The sequence below is a fragment of the Drosophila tropicalis genome, unplaced genomic scaffold (genome assembly GCF_018151085.1).
Source record: "Drosophila tropicalis isolate 14030-0801.00 unplaced genomic scaffold, ASM1815108v1 contig_573, whole genome shotgun sequence".
Lineage (NCBI taxonomy): Eukaryota > Metazoa > Arthropoda > Insecta > Diptera > Drosophilidae > Drosophila > Drosophila tropicalis.
In genome coordinates this window covers 581,816-604,166 of record NW_027173049.1, presented here as the reverse complement: position 1 = coordinate 604,166, position 22,351 = coordinate 581,816, and the positions used below count along the sequence as shown (strand labels likewise).

At 37.9% G+C, this 22,351-nt stretch overlaps 3 protein-coding genes and 1 long non-coding RNA gene across 4 annotated transcripts; all 4 read left to right on the top strand.

Annotated features, from left to right (window-relative positions):
• Positions 1-223: 223 nt before the first annotated feature.
• On the top strand, positions 224-888 carry LOC137575449 (uncharacterized). Its single transcript, XM_068288028.1, has 2 exons — positions 224-787; positions 859-888. Exons 1-2 carry the CDS (start codon positions 224-226, stop codon positions 886-888), a joined length of 594 nt encoding a protein of 197 aa, XP_068144129.1.
• Positions 889-4,425: 3,537 nt separating this feature from the next.
• On the top strand, positions 4,426-5,016 carry LOC137575447 (uncharacterized). The gene has a single exon (XM_068288027.1). The coding sequence runs from the start codon at positions 4,426-4,428 to the stop codon at positions 5,014-5,016; it is 591 nt and encodes a 196-aa protein (XP_068144128.1).
• Positions 5,017-18,227: 13,211 nt separating this feature from the next.
• LOC137575524 (tropomyosin Lep s 1.0101-like) lies at positions 18,228-19,781 on the top strand. Its single transcript, XM_068288111.1, has 3 exons — positions 18,228-18,463; positions 18,523-18,668; positions 18,732-19,781. The coding sequence occupies exons 2-3, from the start codon at positions 18,597-18,599 to the stop codon at positions 19,659-19,661; spliced, it is 1,002 nt and encodes a 333-aa protein (XP_068144212.1). The 5' UTR covers positions 18,228-18,463; positions 18,523-18,596; the 3' UTR covers positions 19,662-19,781.
• A 395-nt stretch (positions 19,782-20,176) lies between these two features.
• Positions 20,177-22,125, top strand: LOC137575161 (uncharacterized). The gene is made up of 3 exons (XR_011032122.1): positions 20,177-20,223; positions 21,684-21,797; positions 22,096-22,125. It is a non-coding gene; the product is annotated as an uncharacterized lncRNA (long non-coding RNA).
• Positions 22,126-22,351: the final 226 nt, after the last annotated feature.

The following is a 22,351-nucleotide window of genomic DNA, read 5'->3' as shown; positions in this document are numbered from 1 at the left end:
TTCTGACTTAAACTAGAATTATTAAACTGATGTCGATCATTCAAGATTCATTTCGAGACTCCTCCAAGTTGACAATGAAATGTGACCTGAACCCACTGGGTCATTTGTCACATCAGAGAGATAAATCTCCAAGAGTTCAGCTCAGCTTATAAAAAGAGGTCAAACCGATGAGCCTTTCATTCAGTATTCAATCGAAGGAGCCATCATCAACATCGTTAGCAAAATGTTGATTATTCTCGCACTTTTTCTTCTACTAACTAATGGAATAAATTCCCAGTTTGTGGACAGTGGACGCTTCTATCGAATCTTTGGAAATCGAAATGTGGAATCGAATCCCAATACTATCAATGCTGCCATCATGGATAACCTGAATATCTTTGATCCTAATCAATATATTGGTAACGATCGTATCCGATATGAACAGCTAGTCAGTTTAGTTAAGAATCTAACTAACTCGGGAAATAACACCACGGAAAACTTTCAAATCTTTGGACCACTCGGTGGGGCTCAGAAAGTCCGAAGACCATTGGGAACCTGGTTTAGAAATTTTTGGAGTAATGACTTCAGCCCAGATATTCCAACTATCATATTAGGAAGTGGCCGATCGATGTATGATCAAAACAATCAATGGTTTAGCCCATCAGTCCAGCCAGTCCAGTTGCCCAGAAGGCGATTGGCAGCTAGAAAACCACATCCAAAACGCTTTATTTTGGTCCGAAATTTGACGCCAACTCAATTGAGGAATCTGCCAAGACTGCATGTGCCTGTCTATGAGGATATACGGAAGGTAAATCCCATAACTAGTTAATCGCTAGCCCTTTATTTATTAATAAATGCATATTTATAAATATTTCGCAGGTTGAGCCCACCTGGCTAGAGAGTGTCTAATCTGGTATGCTAAAAGGCCCATCACGTGTCGGCTATAAAACAAATTAGTGACCCAACTCCCCTGGAGGGGGGAACTGATATTCATTCACACTTTTGTCACAGTATAACGATTATGTATGCCGAATAAAGATTCAATAATATCCACTAATAAGCCAAACCAACCGAAAATATTTCTGCCCATCTATGACCCCAACGCGACATCAGTTTGACATTTCTGAGAGCATTTTTTGACCATGCCATGAATATGCGCATATGATTACAAGCATGTTGACTGGGTTAATTAACATATCCATAACGAAAGAATCTATATAAATTGGGTGCAAAGTTCTTCTTTCATTCAGTTCGAAGTTGAGAAATGTTTCGATACAGTTCGCTTATGGCCTTGTGCCTGCTCTGCGTTCTTAGCCAGACGCAGGGATTGAAAATATTTGGCAGAGCTGCCATAATCAAAGATCAGGTCGATCAGATTGATCAGCTGGATCAGTCGGATCAGTTGGATTCAATGGAAGAACAAGATCCTGAACCAGAAGGACGTGTCTGGCATATTGTTCGTGAAACTGCACCGGCTCCTGCACCAGCACCTCCACCACCAGCTCCACACCCACCGATTTATCATCCAAACTATTTTGAGGCGCTTAAACCGATTATTATACAGCAAACACCACAGCAGCCGATTTACCATCCACCGCCTCCACCGCCTCCGCCGACTCCAATTTACAGTCCAGCACCACCACCACCACCACCACCACCGCCACCACAACCACAACCATATTTCCCACAATATTTCCCCTACTTTTTCCAACCCCAGCAGCAACAGCAACCTCAAATTATAGTAGTTTCACGACCATCTCATGATCATGATCATGGTCATGATCATGGTCATCATCATGGTCATCATCATGGAGGTGGCGGAGGTTTCGGAGGCGGCGGTGGCGGCTTTGGCGGTGGCGGCTTTGGCGGTTTAGGTTTTACTCCTTCTGCGATTCCCATTATCAACATCACCTATGCCCCAGTTTTGAGTACTAGTACAGCCAGTAAGTATTCTCGGTAATTTAAATTGGACAGTTCTCTTTATAAGTCTTTCCCATCAGGTCGCAAGCTTCAAGATCAACCACAACTTCAGAACCTTATTGATGATTTACTCCGTTCTCAAAGCCAGCAAAGTCTATCTCAATCCCAAGTTGGCCTTGACCAGTTAGCCGCCCTTTACAATCAAGCACCACGTGGCTCTTATGGCGTATCTAATGGAGTCTCAGAGGCACAGCCACAGTCATACTACATGATGCCACGTCCAGTGCTCGCCTACAATTCTGATGAAGACTATGTGCCCCCAGTGAACAACAAGCGTCGGTCGAAACCTAAGAAATCCACATATGTTGTCCAGAAGCGTCCCAAGAAGTCCAAGACCACTTTAGCCCAACAGGATGATGAGCTTGTCTATTTGGCTGTTCAGCCGGTAACAACTGTACCCAAAGTAGAAAATGTCAAGCCAATGGAGGAAGTAATCTCCAAAGAAATCTAATTGAATGAAAAAAAATAAAGAAAAATTATCGAAAAACATATTAATTTTCTTGTTCGAATTATTTAAAATATCCCTTTCTTAAGCCAAATCAAAAAAAATGCAGGCACTTAAATTTGGAAATTAAAATTTGTTAAAAAAAATACTCCAAATTTATTTATTCTAATAATAGAAAAGGTGGCACTCATAACTAGTCATTATTTATTCAAAATCTAAATATAGTTTTGATGTCATTACTTAAACTAATTTAGAATTTTATTCTGTTGAAAGCTCTTTAATTTGCTTTATTTGAGGCATTTTATTTTTTAAAGTTAAAGGAAATCATTTTCGATATTCTGGGTGTCACTTGCAATCCTTTAACATGGATTCTAAATCAATTAGTCAATCCAAAAAAGACTCAAATGATTATATAGAGTGGATCAATCTGGGAAATTTTCGAGTGCTGACGTTTTGGGTTTTTCTTTAGAGACTTTTCTTTACCACTCTGCGTTGCATAAAATTACTATGACCCTATTAATAAATATGGTTCATAATATGCATTCATTATGTATGCAATCCTAGAAAGTTCAATTTGAATAATCCAGACGTTAAGCACACGTTGAAGTCATTTGATACACTTCCAAAAAGAGAATATATACTGGGGTAGACGAAAGACGAAAACCCCCCGTCTCTTTAATTGGATTAATCCCATATTCATAGCTGCATTAATTTCGAGCAACTCGTGGAGAGCATGTGGAATTCGGCTTGGGAGAAAGTGTTTGCTAAATTTGGTCTATCAGTTTGGGGTATAAAAGGTCAGGAACTGAATTCATCTAGACTCAGTTAGAAAGAAGAAAGAAAGTAGAATTCATGTAGACTCGGTTAGAAAGAAGATGTTGAATTATCGACTTGTGTTGGCACTCGTGTGCCTCGGAAGTGCTTCTGGATTAGCTGAGAGTCCGCAATTGGCACTGGAGATGGAAAAAGCGGAGAATAATCATGTTCTGGTGGAATTGCCGGCCATCAATTTTACTCGGCTTTACAACGAAGTGCCGCTTATGAAACTAAGTCGACTCTACAGCGAGATACCAACATTGAACTTTACCAAAATCTACAGTAGGTTCTTTAGTGGTGGATCCAATTCGACCACAAAAGCTACGACAACGACCACGGCTAAGCCAGACATTGTTGAAGAACCACATACTGCGGATATTGCGCCACCGAATTTGGTGTACCAGCTGACACCGATTCTACCACAAAACCCATATCCCGGAGTTCAAAATACCAATCTGATGCCCCTCAATGCGATCCTTGGCTATGCTCCACAAGGCCGTAGCAATCAGCTAGTGAATCTGCAAGTTCCCTATCCCCAAGCCCAGAACTTCTTTAATGGTCGCAACTATGGCAATGGGTACAACTACGCCTATCCCAACTACGTGCCAGTCTACGGAGCAGGAATGGGACTGCAAGTGCTGTCGCCACCTTTCGCTCCTTTGGCCAATTTGTATGACTACACAAATCAAAATTCACCATTTATACAGCAGGGCTATCCTGAAAATGGCTATCAACTTGTTAATGGATTACCGCAAGACTTAGAGTCCTATATTCAATGGTTGCAGTCCCAGAATCAGTTACAGCCACAAGAAACGGATCTTGATGATGGTTATTATTGGGCAGCCGACGACTATTCTTCGGACTTGTCCTCCCATTTCGGTCGTCAAGTGGAGGAAATGCCAACCAAAACGAAGCAAAAGACCAAGAGGAGAAGATCGCGACGACCAACCAGAACTCAGCTGGGAAGGCGCTCTAAGAAGCGCCAGAAGCAACAACAACAGGGTCGTTCCAAACGCTTTAATTATTAATTAGTTAGTTCATAAAATAAATATAAACACAAACATAAACAGAAAAGAAAACAGAAAAAAGAAATTCACAGACGATTTCACTAATGATATGATGAATCGACAAAAAATTAGCATATGCAAATTGAAAGTAGAGCGAACCTTTTATTTATCGACAGCGATCTTTGCATGTAGTCCGCCATGAGATCTCATCTGCTACGCTTCTTTCTGGGTTGGTTGAGTGTGGGTGCACTAGCTCTGGTGATGGAAAAGGAGCGAACTGCCCCCTTACCCTGGCTCTATTGGCTAGCCTATCCGGCGGCCGTGCAACAAGTTGGAGCTCCTCTACCTGGCATACCAATACGGCGACCTCAGAGGGAAGAACTCACCACATCGACAACCACATCTAGACCTTTGCAAGATGCAATGGAAACAATAGATAACTCTTTCATTCGCGAGCAGTTCCTGCAGGGAATTATACAGGGATTGCAGCAGTCGGCGAGTCCCACCATTCAACCAGAGGTATTGGCTGACTTTCTCTCTCAGGCCACAGCCACCACCACGACATCGACCACGGAGAAAAGTATTATTGAGAAAGATGCCCATGAAAATGAGAATGATAACGATGATGACTACGATTACATCGACTTTAAGAATGGATCACGCATCAAGTACGAGCTCGACGAAGGGGAGTCCCATAAGCTGTTTGCTCCAACTACCAAGCCTTCTGTAGTTCGTCCTCAACCCAATCCAGTCTACTATTTCTATAGGCCCTACTACCACTACTACTAACAATAAGAGAAAGTTACTGTAACTGAAGCTAAGTATCTCAGATTTACATCTAGACTTCAGCCTACCAATAAATATGTTAATTTTATTACTATTTATTTATTTGTAAAATTGGATTCTCTGAATAAAACTTTTAGTGACATCTGGGTATAAAAGCTTTCATAGATCAAACGTGTAACTTAGTTTACATCTCGACTTACAGCTGTTGAAATCGATTTGCCTCTAAAATGTTAATTAAGCCATTGTGTCTTGTAATCTGCCTAGTCGCTTCAGTTCGCGGACAAACAAGTTTCAGTATCCCGATTCCTAATATTCTTTCGGGATTCTTTGGAGCAGGCACAGCAGCTGCCTCTAGCACGAACGCGGCAACAGCCAGCGGCTCAGGATCGGGAACGGGAACAAGTTCATCTTATAATAATAATTTAGATAACTACATCGCGGAAAGTCAATATTACAACAACTTACTTAACTACAAACAACTACAGGAACAACAGCAGCAGCAGCAATTTTTATATTCCCTCTACAGTCCTTTTGGACTTTTTGGACTCTATGGACCTTATGGGCCGTATGGTCCCAACGGTGGCAACGCCGGTCAGTTTACCACACCTGCTCCAACATCTTCGACGACATCAACAGCTGTGACACCAACGACCTCCACTGCTATTCCCACTTCAACTGGAGCATCGACCACATCAACCGCTGTTGCCCCCACTGCATCCGATACCACATCTACCGCTGTTGCCCCCACTGCATCCGACACTACTTCGACCGCAGTGGCACCCACAGCGTCTGACACCACTTCGACAGCTGTGGCACCTGCTGGCGGCGACACCACATCAACCGCTGTCGCACCTGCTGCCGGAGATACTACTTCAACCGCTGTGGCTCCTACCGGCTCCGACACCACATCAACCGCTGTGGCACCTGCTAGGTTTGGATCATATGCGTCCGACTTTACCACATCCACTCCCCTTCATTACAATCAAAATCAGTTTTTCTATTCGAACGGCCAGAACTTGGTGAAACAAGGCCTTCCTCCGGCAGGTTCCTACATCTACATACCCTACGATCCTACTCGCCAATTCCAAGCACAACTTAGAGCTAATTATCGTAATATTCAAAGGAAATAAGAACTAATCCATTAAAGGCATTCATGTTTATTTATTTACTTAATCGATTCTCTGAAAATGTTAATTTTCAATAGAAAATGTTAATAAATTCCCTAAATATAAAAGAATTTAAACTGTTGTGTCGAAATTTATGTTGGTGGTTATGGAATGAATTTCAGATAAGAACAACCACTTCAAATTTAGGCTCGAAAATCTGTAACTTTTCTCCGAACATAGTTAACGGATCTGACCCTATCAGTCGGTGGAAAATTCATATTTAGTTATTGATTAAAATAAAACAAAAGTTAAGTTAACTTAAGAAGGGTATGCTATCAATATCCTTAGAGAGCGTTTTTGAGATACACAGTTCTTCGACTTTGAAATTATGGAATGTGATGGAGTTTAATACAAAGACCCGAATTTATATATATTTAAGTCTTTCCATTTACCTATGCATGTGTATCTAATAAGGGAGCGTCAGATGTTCTAGTTGTTTTAATCAACCTTGGAAATATTTCAATTACTATTGTTGAAGTGCCTCCTTACGTGCGTAACTCAGTCACCTTAAAATCCCGTCAGTTAAGTGCGATATCCGGAGGTATGACATTCGGTACCTCTCCAGGCTAGTGCTCTCTTTGTCCCGGGCCCTGTACTGTTAATTAATTATTTTAGTAGTTGCTTGGCCCTCTCCCCACGTTACATTCCCATGGAGAATAAAATATTCGGATTTTTGCCGAAGTTGTCTGGGGTTCCATGACTAAAAAATCGAATGTGTTGTATGGTTAGTAGTATTGTTTAGGATTATTAGTATAAGCACTAAGACCTTACTACGTTACCGTTGTTTCTGTGCACTTCTGACGCTGTTTTAGCCATTGTGGCCTCAACAAAAGACGCATCTATTTGCGTAGTGTTATTTCCCAATAAGTGTGTATTGCCATAGTATTCATCTTTCTGGCCCGTTTTCCTCATTTTTCTAAAAATCCAATCAAAGAAATATACAAAACGAAAGGAAAACATACAACAAAGATAAGTCATAAAGACTAAAATGGCAGGTATTGCTTAAAACCAAACAAAACAAGCATTCACGCTCTGTGGAAAACACTTAAGATTGTAACAATATCAAGTAACCAACTCAGAGCATGGAACATAAACAATTTTGATCCCCTGAAAAACAATAATCGTCGCCTCATGATTCTAAGTTTTCATTTATGTATATACACAACACTTTTGTAAATAAAATCAGTTCATATTTTGAATTCAACGAATGAAGACTGGGTTATTTTCCTTCACCCTGGAATCCCCATTCAGTCATGCTGAAATCGTAGAGATTTGCAAATGATCATAAAACAAAAAGCCCAGGTGCGTTTTGTCGCAGGAAGTTGAAAAACAAAGATTATGGTATGTGGAATAGTTTATAATATATAAAAACCTAAACTTTTATGATTTAAGTGTTTTGTCATGTGTTTCTTCTCATGAATGTTCTCATTGATAGTGCATTAATCCCTTTCAAATTTTGAATGATTATTCATGAATATCCGTGATTATGTATTGCAGTTTATGCCAAAAGAAATATCGACTTTGGAGTCCTTATCCTATTAGCTCAAGTCAATTAGTAGTCGGACATAATGGTAATGGGAAAATCCCGTTTCCAGAATGCCAAGAGGGGGGCTTAATTCACAAATTAAACGAATATCAACATTAGTAACATAATTAGTAATCAAATTTATATAATATATAAAACAACTTATGAAAAAACTCCGACAATTGTGAAGAATTCGTAATTTAACCCAACAAACTATTAGGCCTGTCTGATTATGACCTGATTATGACTATGTTAAAGATCAATTAATCCGTTGTGTTTGAAAATATAGATCTAACTTCAATTTATGGATCATCAGTAGTATTTTGTAATGTACAAATTATTCAGACATTTTATGTTAAATACTTTGGACTAAACGGTAATATATTTAATGGATCACATTGAAAGGAAAATAAGATGAACTGTAGGTTGGAGTCACTCATGGCAAGGTCGGTCCATCCGACAGAAGTCTTCAATATTTTAGTGCAAGTGTCTGGTTTAGTTCTGTTCTGTGGCAGTTGGCAGAGGCTTTTTTTCCTTTTGATGCCTTTTTTGTGTCATTCTGTTGGCCTTCTTGGGCTGTCAATAACCATTGTGGCGGTGCTCATACATTGCTTTTGTCTAGAAAAATAGCAAATTGGTTCGATGGATTAGGGTATGGCGTTGTTTGGACAACTGTGTGCGGGTGTGTGTCCTGTCATTGTGTTTGGTAAACGCGCCGGTCCATGATTTTGACAGCGACAGAAAATGGCGAACCACTCAGAGATAAGTTTTTCTAGATGCAGACCATATGTACATACATACACACATACATATAAAGTCCATTCTTTAAGCGTCAAAGTAAAAAATAATTGGGCATTTTGTTTTTGCCCGTCTAACCATCCGTCCGTGTGTCCATCTATCAAAATCTATCGAAATCTCGCTCGTGTGCACAATGAGACCAGCAACCAGTCCAGTCAACCAATCTACCAGCCAACCAACCTACTAACCAGCCAGCCAACCAACCAACTGACTTTGTCTTTAAAAAGGACTACGGCAATCTCGACGAAAACGGATATTGTTGTTGGTTGAGAGGGATGGGATTTGGGGCTGGGAATGGGATTGGGATTGGGAGGGAATAACCGCAGTTTGCTTTACGCTCCATTCCATTTACACAATTCACACTCAGCCGTGTTAATCCACACTAATTTGTTGGCCATAATTCACTTCCAGGCTAGGGCGAAAGCTGTTTCAAGTTCTGGGATTCGGCTCTCATCCCCATATCCTCTCTGCCACAGCTCAGGCCTTCAGTCTTTGCCCAATCAGTTTGTTTCGTCTTGCTTCCTTTTGCGTTTTCATTTTCAATGTGATGAATATCATGGAAATTATCCTTTTTAATTGACAGCTGTTATGTGGATTTGGCCAGGAAAAAAGGCAGACCAAGACCAGATACCAGGATACAGGCCTCATACTCAGCATTAAACCCTGATTACGCGCCAAATTTATTTATTTTTTTTTGTTTTTGGTAGCTCAAATAAAATATGACCAAACGCACAAGGACTTACAAATGAGTCGTGCGAGGATTGGGAACGGGGGCGAGTGGGGTAGGTTTTTATGGTCGTAACTTCTTGTTACTCAAGCAGGGTCCAGATATATAATTATATATGTATGTGGACCTAAAAACCTAAGCAAATATCCTTCCAAGAGCATTAGGCTGGCCATTCCTCTTTTCGTTTTGCTGAATTCTTTTTCTCTGTTTGTGCTTTAAGCGATACTATCGCAGCATAATGAAGGACCGCATAAATAAACTCCGAGCAGGAACTCGGCAAAGACAATGAGGAAGACGCCGCCAACGAAGAGGAGGACGCCAGCGACGACGACGACGACGACGACAACTAAGCCATGCGGCCTTACGTGCGCAGGATTTAATCGATGGACTTAGTTTATTGTTTTCAAATTGAAATTGCAAATTCAAAACGCGATGTCCTGCCCCCAACCTACGACCTCCTCCGGCCAGCCCTTAAGCCAATAAATTTCTGTGTCTTCGCCGGGAAGAAGAAAATTTCATTTCATAAATATTTCACAAATTAAATTTGCGAATCAGAGAATCCACTTTCAAGTTGTTCGTCATAACAAAATTAACCAACAGTTAAGTCTTAACTGGAACATTTGGATTAATAAAGCTATGTGGAATATCGAAATGTTGGCCAAACTTTTTGGTTTTTGTTTTATGGTGTCTGTTTTATGCCCTCTTTTGCCCTCCTCTCCTCCCCCCTTTCCCACCCTCCCGTCCTCTTTGTCTCCATTCTTTTTTACATTTTGCCATAAAAAAAAACCAAGCGAAGTTTCCTGCGAAACAAAATATTTTCCTACAAATTTTCTAAACACCAAAAAAGAAAAGTAACTGGAAGGGAAAACTTTTCCTATTAAATGAAAATAGAAATTGCTCTGCTCTGCCGACAACAACAACAACAAGGAAAAGCGTTAAAATTTGTTGTTGTTTTTTGGAATTTATTCCAGTAACCGAACAACAAACATGTTTCAGCTACATCATCAACAACGAACACGTGTTTCCAAACTAAATATTCTCGAAATTTTCTTTAATGCATTATTTATAAAGTCAACAAGTTACTCCTTAATCATTAACTGATTCAACTAAAGTTATCCTTAAACTCAATCTTAGGATCCCCGCTCTTTCAAAGCTCCATTTAAATATCGTTGAGTTTTAAAATGTTTATTTGTTGTTCATTCATTTTCAGTCTGATAAGTAGACGACAATTTAATTTGAAAAATTCTAAAAAATTCGTAAATGACATCTCTTTTTAATGCTCTTACATTCATTAATGCAATATTAGTCACCCATGAACTTAGTCATATCTTGGAATATTTGGGAAATTGTCTCAGTTTTCAATTCTGAATGATGTTTTAATCTCAATCTGAAACACTGAAATCTGAATACCAAGCTGAACTAAATTAACTTTTTCAAATAAAAGCGAATGGAGAGGAATCCGAAATGAATACAAATGATATTAATGAATACATAAAGATAACCAAGATATCATAAATATAGATACTAAATTACGATTAGAGTAAGATACATTTTTTGAAAGGCAGATTGGCCAAACCATTAGCATTGAGAATCTGTAAATTTGTTACTTTTTGACCGATTTCCATTCAATTCCTAACTGGCACAATGGAAAGTTATCTTCTAAAAACCGGGGAAACCCATTAATAATCGGACTTATTCCAGCAATAAGTGTCATCACTACACATAGACAACTAAAATCAGATTTCCCGCGATCTATCTAAGGGTTAACATATTCAATATGGTCATCTCAATAAGAATATTAGTTTAAATGAGTTTGGAAGCATTTTTTCTGTTTCTGCTCTAGAGCCTTCAAATCAAATCATTTCAATTCTTTGTATTAACTTTTCTTTTAGAATTAATCACGAAAACATTCTTGTTTCTATCTTTTTAAAAGAACTTCAATATATTTAAATAAACTTTCCTTTGTTATTAAACCAGACTTAAACTTATCTTTACCAGCAAGGATTATAAACAACATGATCCTTTTCGACTTCGTTGCTCTGATTTTAATCTGCTATATTGTGTAATTATGCTCAAATGCTTTTGTAAATAATATTACATATTAGCTGCATATTGCCTGTATTTGATTGTTGTTTTTCAACCTCTCCACAGGCTAAGTCAAGAGTTGTTTGGTCTCTAATGAAGAAGGCTCTATCTTGCCTATATGATAGATAAAAAAGGACAGGTGTTTCGGCTGCAGTTTTGATTGGTGGATACTGACAGTTTGTCATTTGCAGGACTACCTTTGATTCCTGGAGTTACATTGCATATTTCAAATATTACTTACGCTAGATAAACATGCATTTCTTTCCTAATACTAGTCATCCTGCTAGTTGGTCAATAAAAATTCTATCATGTACACACCTGAATAACTTAAGACAACAGTTTTTTACATTATTCAATAGAAAAATTTAAAAGGTTAAATAATTAAATATACACACGTTAAATTATGTACATTAATGTTATTAAAAGAGTCGTAAAATTTGTTTACGAGCAATAAAAAGAAAAGCAACATCATGAGTAAGTCAATGACTGAACTATAAAAACTGATAGATCGAATATTATTTTAGAACTTATGACCCAAATATGGGCCAACTGATTGTTAAACAGATATAAGCAAAGACATTGAATTAAATTTAGTTCAAACATTTGTTTAAACTATTTACTTATGAAATTATTCAGAGTTCGAATGACTTATATGTACATGGAGGTATATCTAAATGTGAACCCATAACGGAGCAAGGATTCCTTTTGTCTGCCTGTTGTTAACTTGAAATATTGATAAAGGTTTATGGCATTCTCCTCTAATTGAAGGCCCTACAACCCATGATGCACCTTTTGCTGGCATTTCGCAAAATGATTTTGTTTGCCATTATATTTATATCATCATATATCTTCCTCAACCGAGAGCAGATAACAAAGGTTGGCAATTTATGGTTTTGTGATATTTCAATTTTGCCCAAAGATATATGCGAGCACATTTATTTTGCCGTTTGTCTGTGTAAAGAGAAAATGTCCCTCTTGCTGGTTTCCCTTTCCTTTTTGTGGCTTTTGCTCTTTGCGGTTGCGCATTGAAGTCAGGCTGGTAGTGTCTCTCTCTTAGTTTGGTTGGCCGATGAATAATTTTAACTAATTTCAGTGCACATTTATCACCTTAGTGTTGCTGGCTCTCGTGGTAATTAGAAATGCCAAGGGTGCTGTTTCGAGAATTCCAATAGTTTTCTAATGTCCTTGAAAGGGAAAGCCAAAGGCAAAGTTACACCTATGACACATCCTTGTGTGCACACATTCTGCAAGGCAGCAAAAACTTTTACTTTTTCCATCAATTTCTTACATTCTCCATTCCACATTCCCCTTCTGGCCCACAACCAGATTCTCTGGCATTTTTGCTATGCCTCAGGGCTACATAGACACAAAAGTATGGGATCCATTAGGGGTCCGGGAAGGGGAACGGAACGGTTAGCAAGCTCACCTTGAAGGTGTCAGGCTTGAAATTAAAAGCTTACTTACACAACGACCTCAAGTGTCAATTCATTCGAAAATTTATAATGTGCGGTCATTTTAGGGACTCTTTTTGGCTAAGAACGATAAACAGTTGATAAATTTCGTTCACTCTAAAGCTACTTCTTAGGCATCTTCAAGTGCATCTCAAGCCACAATCGGAGCCACTCTCAAGTTACCTTCAGTTACCTGTTTCGACGCCCTCAAGTATGCAGCACACAAAAAAAATGTGAAAAATGAAACAGGCATAAAATGCGAAAGAGAAAAGAAAAAATGCCAGGACTAATGCAAACTGCAGGCAAACGTTTCGCCTTGTGCCAATGCAACTTATGCAAATTTATTGGAAAATGCTTGCTATATATATATTTTTTTTTATATCTATTTTTTTCCTTTCTTCCCTTCATTTTGCCTTTTGTGGAATAATTTTGTCTTTTTTCTTATTTTTACATATTTTTTCACTTGGTGTTCTGCATTTTATTCTTAGGTACATCTGACGTCTTTTCCAGTTCATCTTCAATTTTATGAAAGAAGAAAGGAAAAAACTGAATTGAACTAAACTGAACTGAAGGTGGGCGTATATTTCTGTTTGGAATGAAAGTTATTTTAACGCGAAAACTACAAAGGCTCCTTCCCTCTCTAAGAAGAAAACCAGAAGCGTAGCCCAAAATTAATGCCAGTAAAGGGGATGACTGTTCGAAACGCCTCACATACATACATACTTATCATAGAAATATTAAGTCCCATTAATGTCTTAATCAATATCTATGAAATAAAAATGACTATCGACCGTAATGGGGGTGGCCATAACATAAGTAATCCTAATCCTCTACCAATCCTGTATGCTGGTCTCTTGCTTATGCGCTGTTTCGACTGATGCCTTAGATCTCTTGATCCACAAAGCCATACTTAAGGCGATTTACTGACTCAATCTCAATCTTCTTAAATTTCGAATTCTGGTTATGATCATAAGGGTCACTCGATGAAGAATGAAATTCATTCAAGTATTTAGGTGAAATTCGATGAGAAATCCCCTTTTTGGCGGGGCGCCAGTGTTTGATGGCAAACATCTCTTGCAGAATGCCTGGGAAATGGCATTCGTAATAAAAGGCAAATTTCTGTTTACCCACTGTGACTTTGTGCAGTTGTGTATCCTGGTCATGGTCTTGGTCTTACCCAGAGTCTGGTTCTGCTTTTGCATCTGCATACGAATTTAGTTTCTAACAATAAGTCAGACAAGCAGCAAAGCAATTAATCAGCTTGGTTAAAGCTGCTTTCGCACAGTTTATTGTTTATTGTACAACATGTTGGCCAATTGTTTGCTGCTTGGTTCTGTTTTTCCTCTGTCCCCATTCCCATTCCCGTTCCCATCTTTCTACATCTTCTTCGCCTTTTAGGGCATCCTTTAGTCAGCAGTTTCCTTCTTTCTTCTTTCTGAATGAAAACACAAACTAAGTACTTTCATTTGGTCTGGCATTTTTATGTCAGTTTCTAATATGAATTATTTTCTATTGGTTCACTTAAGCTCCTTAAGCCAGAAAAAAATAAACAAATGAAGGAAGGAGGAGAGGGGGAGAAACAAATAGAGTGGCAAAAGGAAGAGGTCCTGGAAGTGAATTGTGTAATTAATTATAGTAGAATCATTTATTTTCCTCATTATATATTGTATAGTGAAATCTATGTAGCAACTAACAAATAAATTAGTCAAATAAATCCCTCCTCTTGTTACCTAAAATGCATTATTCATTTCGATTTAGAAAGTGTTTCTCAAGCAATGCTAATTGTATCAAATTTGGCAACTGGAAAAAACAATTTGCTTTCTAGTCACAATCCCTAACCAGAGACTCAGCATCTGAGTTAATCCAAGTCTTCAAAGATTTTTCTACAGAACGGCAAACAAAATTCTGGTAAATTTGTATTCTGTAATATTTAAGTTATTGCTTTTAACAGTCGATTCTAATTGGTTGTAGTTTATAATATTGAATAGTTGAAATCTGAAAAATATCTGATTAGTTCTCTTAGAAAAACATCTGCTATATGTTGCTGATAACAAGAACTGCATACTTGTTATCTCTTTTGGCATAAAAAGGAGGTAAGTTAGAATCTAATTTTATTGTTTATATGATTAAATTAAAACGTGTCAGATAGATCATCAATTTTCTTGGACAAAACAGCATTATGATCACAATGAATTCAAAACTATTCTGTTGGTATATCGACGACTACTCAAGTAGTTACCATATTGTGTAAGTCAAATTATTATCCTTTCCGAAGGCTCTGAGAGGCGATTAAGCTGTTCTTTTGCCTACACACCAGTACAGTGGGGTATGGAGAGGGAGCGGAGGAGAAATATAACCGAAAACCCTTGAATCGAATGCATTTAGACACACACAGAGCCATCAATTTGCATATGTGGCTGCCTCTCAGCAGAAGAGGATTCTAATTTAATTAGCTGCCACTCCCATTCATAGCCAGTCTCTCTTAGCCATCAGTTGTTGCTAACTAATTGAAATTACCTGAGCTAATAAACGAGAGTATAGCCGAAGAACGAGGGGCAGAGCTGGGGGATTGTGTGGGCATGTCAAATGACTATGAAGAGGTGGAGAAGGAGGTGGAGTAGTAGGTGGAGTAGAAGTGCATCTGTCAGTTTGCTTCCAATTGCTAGATCTTCGATTAAAATTCCACAAAGGAGCTTTGCAACTTCACACACACCCATATCGAAACACACACACCCAGACACACACACACACAAGCACATACATAGATGGATAGACAAATGGGAGATGGGAATTCGTTTTGACTAGATGAAACATTTTGGCAAATCAATCAAATGCTTAACGGGAGTAAATCAAACGAGAGTCTTGTCAATTGTGCAGTGCTCCAGCCATGGTCATGGCGTAAATCACCCAATATGTCGAGATGGACAAGGTTAAAATGATGCCACAACACGAGCAACGTTGACTGTGCAAAGCTCTCTTGGCTAAATTGTTTGGCCATCTCACGGAATGTAAGCCACTATTAAAATTATCATAGACATTCAATTAGAATTTTTCGTATCATAAACATTTTTAGTAACCAACATAAAAAATACCCAAATGCCATTTTCCATCTTTGTAGAAATGACTCCGTCCCGAACTCTGTCTCCCATTTAGCAATCAATCATAATACCTTTTGATATCGTTGTTAAGCATTTTGGCGAGCATAAAAACTCACATTATGGCAAAGTACTAAATGCTTAATGACCGAAAAGTATGCAATGCAGCCGCGAAAATTTTCTGAAATTTATACGCTTGTTTCGGCCAAAATGGCTGCAGCGTGGCCCATTAAAAATTTGCCAAAACCAAAACCAAAAGAATAAAAAGCGAGAGAAAAGGTAAAAATGCTTAAACCGGGCAACAAAAATTGTTTGATGCAACGTTGACAGAACTGAAATTGTACCTTGGCTAAAAGGCAAATTACAGGCAAAAGTTAACAAGAGAACAGACAAGAGCAGACCAGACCAGACGAAAGGACAACAGAACAGACACGAACAGGACATGGCCAGGACTCGTAAAACTTTGCATATTAATGAGTCCTTCACCGTTGATGTTCAGAGTTATGCGACGCTTCTAGCCAGCCAACATTAAGCGCATTAAAAATTGCCAAGAAAAACGAAAGAGGAAGAAAAAAGGACGTAGGAAGGGAAATGTTCGCGGTTAGTGTCCATTTTTGAAGTGTTTCCAATGAGTGCGCGTGTATGTGTGTGTGTGTGTGTGTCGATGGTAATAAAGTAAATGGAGTTGAGTGGATTCTTTACCAGAAAGCCAATTTAATGGCATTGAAACCTGCTGCATGTTAATGGTTCCGAACCAGAGACTCAAATTTTTCTATCTCATTGCGATTTCACCCGCAAATTGATGCCTGTCTATAAAAATGAAGCTACAAAATTAATGGGTCTTCTGATGTCTAAACTTTCCCTCACAGTAGAATTTTTAAGCCCATCATTCAATAACATGTAATTTGATCCCAATAGGAATTATTGAGAGGCCCAACTTCATCTCTGACTTCTGTTCAATAGTAAATAACGAAACAAGGAGGTACATTTTTGTATACTGCATACAAACATATATGTACATATGTATGTATACATATATGTATGTAAGTACATATTGTAAAGCGCTAATCAGAAATGTCGATCGATTATTAGTTCACTTACATATATAGAAAGACTAGCTCATTCAAGCGTCACCAGAGAGAGGCTCATTTCCAGTGTGGCCGTAGGCCACATTTCTAAATTTTCGACATACTTAAAAATAATGACAGCGATATATGTGTAGATATCTAAAATTAATCGAACAGAACGATAACACAGGCCGACATTTTTGAGGTCATGAAAAAGTGTTTGAAGTTCAATAGGTCTCCTATAGTAATTGGGGGCTGCTAATCACGGCCCTGTACTTAGTTTTTCTCCATCACGTCAGGATTTCGAAAAAAATGCGTTCAAATTATTCAAAATGACCTAATTTGCAATATATTTTTCCATGATATAAGCATAATATTGTACTAAAAACATTATTATTTTATCCTATTAATATATTAGGCTTGATTGAAAATGAATTTACAAAATATCAAAGAGTTATTTCTTTGTTATAATGGATAATATCTTACACTCCGGATATAGTTCTATAATGAGTAAAATTTCAACCAAAAAGTATGCTATAGAGATTTCAAGAATTGTCTGCTTTTAAATTTTAAAGAATTGTGGGAATTTGCTGCGTCTTACAAATTGTATATTAGTTATATGTGCAAACAAGAACTAATTTTCTTACACAAAATATTCTAAAATCCGTAAAAAAAGTTGAAAATTTTTGTTTCAAACTTTCTATAGTATACTTTTGGGTGCCTATTTTTCAACCCCAGATCTCCAGATTTCACAAAATCTATACGTGATGGACAAAAACCAAGTATGCAGTTAGAATCAGCGTACCCGAATTAGTTAAGAACACCTCTCAAGTTAACGTCAGCAAAAATCATGTCGGCCTGTGTAATTCTTAACATAAATAAATGAGATCTTACAATATGTACATATTCTTCATCGCACAATTAATTTTTTGGATTTGCAGAACTTTGCATTTATTTGGATGGTGCTTGAGGTCACTTTAATACCCGATTGCCACTTGCAACCATTTAACATATCTAAGGGGGATGGTTTCCATTTCCCATTCGATCCGTTTCTGCGGAACGGTTGGGATTCACGGTGGATGTGAAGTACTGGTTCACACTGACACCATTAAAGATGCCGCAAAGTGCAGCAAGAAAATGAATTCTTATAATTTCTGCAATTCTTTTAATATCAATATTTAGTTATTTTTTGTTTAAATTCAAATACAATTGGATGAATGGCGAAATATTAAATATTGATTTGCTGTTCGTCATAATCACCAAACAATTACTACAATTAATTAAAGAAAGTCAGAACTGAAGTCTGGAAACATCGATAGTTTCCAAAATTGCAAAGCCATCGACGTATCGAGAACACCAATCGAAGCTTTGGCCAGCTCTATGTTAGTCAGCATTTTATGGTTGGTAGGTAATTTCCAGATCTTTCAAAATCTACCTAACATAAAGCGCAAACGTGGACAACAAATTGCTGTAATAAAACAGGAGATTAACAATCTGCTTCAAGAGTCAATAAAAAACATCTCTACGTCTGAACAGGTATCCTAAATAACTAATATTTGCTAAGAATAGATATTTAAGACCCACTCTCCCAGCAGACAGGACAGTCCAAAGTTAATCAGTCACAACTGCGCACACGCTTCTTGCTCAAATTTATAATTATCAGGACAAAATGGTTGAGAACATTATGAATCTGGACTTGGTTAGTCAGGACACTTCTTCGGAGGACTCTGACACCAATGCGGTAAGTATACAATGAAATCAATAGGTTTAGATCGTTCAAGTAACTATCGAATCTTGATTTCAGACAACAGACGGGTTCGAGGTAGTATCTACTGATAGCGATGAAAACAATTACCAAAAAGTTAAATCAGTATTGCGAAAAGCCAACAAAAAAATTAAGATGAAAGATAATCAAATTGATAATCTTATCATGGCCTTAAATAAAAGCCCTAATCTAAACAAATTCCTTGAAAACAATCCCAAGTACTTGTTAGATACTGAAAAAACCACATCTGAACAACTCCAAACGACAAATACTCTCTTAGAGTCCGCGCTTTCACTGCTCAAGAGCCTTGAAGGTCAAAATCACGAATTAAAGGAACGCTTGGAGAGGCTAGATAGTATTAAGGCTGAACTCAATCAAGCTAGGACCCTTCTGGATATGTCCGAGGAAAAAGTAGACAACCTTGAAGCCGAAAAACAAGAAGTAGAGGACCAATTGGCCACGAAAGACGAAGTGATTCAAAATTACGAGTCCAAAATGAAGAAATATAAAATTGATCTTGAAGGCCAAGACGAAGAAATTCACCCCAAAAAACTAGTGGTAAGGGTAGCTGGTTTTCCTCCCAAGGTCTTCGATATGGAGAATAAGGTAGCTGGGCCTGGATGGAAAATCGTACGTCGCTTCACAAATAAGACCGGGACACTCGAAATGGATATTGATGTTTGCAAAGACTTTGTGGCTGCCCTGACCGATGAGAAGCAACATCAGCTTTACGTTTACATGGTTAACGAGGATGAAACAGCTTCATATGCTCTTTATGATAACTTTTCACTTCATCCCTGGTCTGAAATTGTACGCAATTGGTTAATCAAATCGATGGATCTTCTTGACACCTCAATGAACCTATCTGGCAGTTTCGAAGGAAAAACACTTCAGCATTTGGATGAAAGTTTCGTCCATGAATGCACTTTATACCAACTGATGATAAGGGAGAAGCAAAGGAGTGAATAAAAATGTTAATTAATGGACAAACTTGAAAAAATTGCATAGCTTGAAATGTATGTATGTTCTTAAAAAAAAATTGCAAATTGGCAAAATAAATATTACAATCCATTGGGATTTGTCCTCGTAGTTCTCGGCAGTTTTAGTTACAACTGGTGATTAGATCCATCTACAGTTCGATCTTCCTCAACTTAATATTTAACAAATAATTGCATTAAAATTTGTTTTATTTTAATGCAGAATTATTAGAAATTAAACAACTTGTCTTATGAATCGTTTAATAGAAACCTTGTAATTTCTCTGTCAGATTCAAAATCGCTCAGAGTGTCAGTCTCTGGCACCCAGATTTCCGCTCAAGTGACTTCTGTAGCACTCCTGATAGTTTGGTCATTTTGTATTTACGGATAATCAACTATGGCTACCAGGGCGGTCAAACAACGCGCCAAATAAAAAATACCGACAACACTGAAATGTAGCATAAGCCGATTTTTCCACTTTTCAACACTGAAATCTCGAGTAGCTTAGGGAAATATTTACCAAGGTCAACAATATAAATTAAAGTTATAAAAAGGTAAATGCGAGATCCATCCAACAGATAGATCAGATACAATCTGCACTGAGTGCAGATTCGGGATCAGCACATTCAAGTTTAAAAACAACAGTGGTAGAAAAACTTGGGCCAAATTGGATTATTCGTGGCATAAAGTCGACCAGTAATTCTGGAATTTCGTTTTGTAATCCTTTTGAAGATCGAGTTTAGTACCTACATACATACAGCAGACCTAGGGCTTAACGTGGCAAGCTCAACAGGTATTCCCATCCTTTACTCCCTTCCCACTACCTAAGCAGTTTACTGAGTATTCGGGTTCTAAAACTACTCTTGGAATGTAGATTGGAATAGGTATGTACTTATCATATATATTATGACAATGTAGACTGAGTTTAGACTTGGTGAGAGTCTCCTTGAGGTGATCAATGGTCAAAATGTAGAACATAATTAAATGCAATTAATTAAAACTACAATACTTTCATTGTTTTATTAACTTGTCTTAATTATTTCTTCACCCAGTATAGCAGTTCTTTACAAGATGTCATCAGAGCAGCCTTTCTATTTTGGAGAGTTATGCAGATCCACGTTGATTAGGTCGAGGTATCTGTTGGGGTCATTTATTGCCAGTGCTCCTCTAGGAGCTCTCTCTTATAGAATTAGTTCTTTTCTAGGTGAACGATCTTAATAAGATCCTTAAATAAGAGCTGAAACGAGATTGATGCACAGTATATCCCAGTCGATGCGACCTATTTGTGATTTAGAATTCCAATTTAAATGAATTGCGTATGAAACATTTGTACATAATATATCTACATATATAAAATAGGTACAATATATGCATATAGAAAAGTATCTAAAGAAACAAGAAATGAACAAAAAATGATTGAACAGGTTTCTCGTGCGTAAAAAGCTTGGTCCCGGTCTAGCAAGAAATGAATTGTTTAGTTTGTGTTTAGAACTCGATGCAGATATTGCTGATCAAGCGGTGTTTAATAAACGCGTTAGACATCCAACAAAGTATGGCGACGTCTCCAGCGACTAACCCGGAGAGGGATGCCAAGTTGAATTATTTCCAAAAGTGTTGGCGTTATCGCAATTATTTGGTAGTCGAACCGATTATCTTTTTGTTTTTCACTGCAACGCTTTTGAATTCTTGGGTCTTGACCGATTTCCACTACGAAAAGGCTTGTCGAGCAAATCTTGGCTATAGTAAAAGCGTTTGCGACGACAGGATAAAAACCTACGGAATTGTCAGTCCCTGTAGGAGAATGAAATTTGAAAATACCACAGAAGGATTCGACCCAGATCAGAATTGGCCCTCTACATATACCGTTTGCAAGGCGGCGCACGACACGCGAAATCTGTACCACAGATTTAAAGAGGAACGTCCCATCGGTAAAACTGGTTTTGGTTTTGATATAACATTAGATTAGATGAGAAACGTGTTTTCATAACATTCTCATTTCTAAATATTTTTGCAGGTGACATATTTCCGCTGCTTCTTTTACTAATGGTGGGAGGATGGACCGATCGTTATAGTAAACACAAAGTCTGTTTGATTATTCCATTTGTGGGATCGGTTTTAGGATTTATATGTAAGTGGCTTGTGGAGAACTGCATGAATGCATTCAAAACTTACATTCGAATACAATATTCACAGTCTTATGAGTATATCGAATGAAAGACCTAATCATTTTCAAATCGAGTGGGCTTGAATAATCAGAATATTTTAGTTAAAACACCTCAAAGTACTCATTCCCCCCAGTTGAGCAATTAATTCATTATTCAAATGTTCTCTGGAATGCATTCATGCAGCTCTCTAGTATGTACCCATTCTATTACTCTTGTGAGATATGGAAGTATCTGTAAAGTCAAATCACAATTGTCTTTTAGGTGAACTAATATCGGCTTTTTACATGGATTCATTGCCATTGCAATGGGGGGCTTATGGCCAAATAATTGTGCCAGCTCTTTTTGGTGGCTCTACCGTTCATCTAATGGCCGTTTACAGTTATATCACAATTGTCATACCGAAACAGGATCGACTTTTACGATTCAGTATCATTGCTATATTTGTAAAAGCAATATCTTTCCTGGGACTACCGATTAGATTGCATCTCTTTTTAAACTTGGGCTTTATACGTAAGTA

Bases quoted from the DNA above. Each gene is read 5' to 3' on its own strand.
- LOC137575449 (XM_068288028.1), top strand. From the start codon at position 224: ATGTTGATTATTCTCGCACTTTTTCTTCTACTAACTAATGGAATAAAT. The intron at 788-858 runs GTAAATCCCATA...AATATTTCGCAG, and splicing joins TCTATGAGGATATACGGAAG to GTTGAGCCCACCTGGCTAGA.
- LOC137575447 (XM_068288027.1), top strand. From the start codon at position 4,426: ATGAGATCTCATCTGCTACGCTTCTTTCTGGGTTGGTTGAGTGTGGGT.
- LOC137575524 (XM_068288111.1), top strand. From the start codon at position 18,597: ATGGTTGAGAACATTATGAATCTGGACTTGGTTAGTCAGGACACTTCT. The intron at 18,669-18,731 runs GTAAGTATACAA...TCTTGATTTCAG, and splicing joins AGGACTCTGACACCAATGCG to ACAACAGACGGGTTCGAGGT.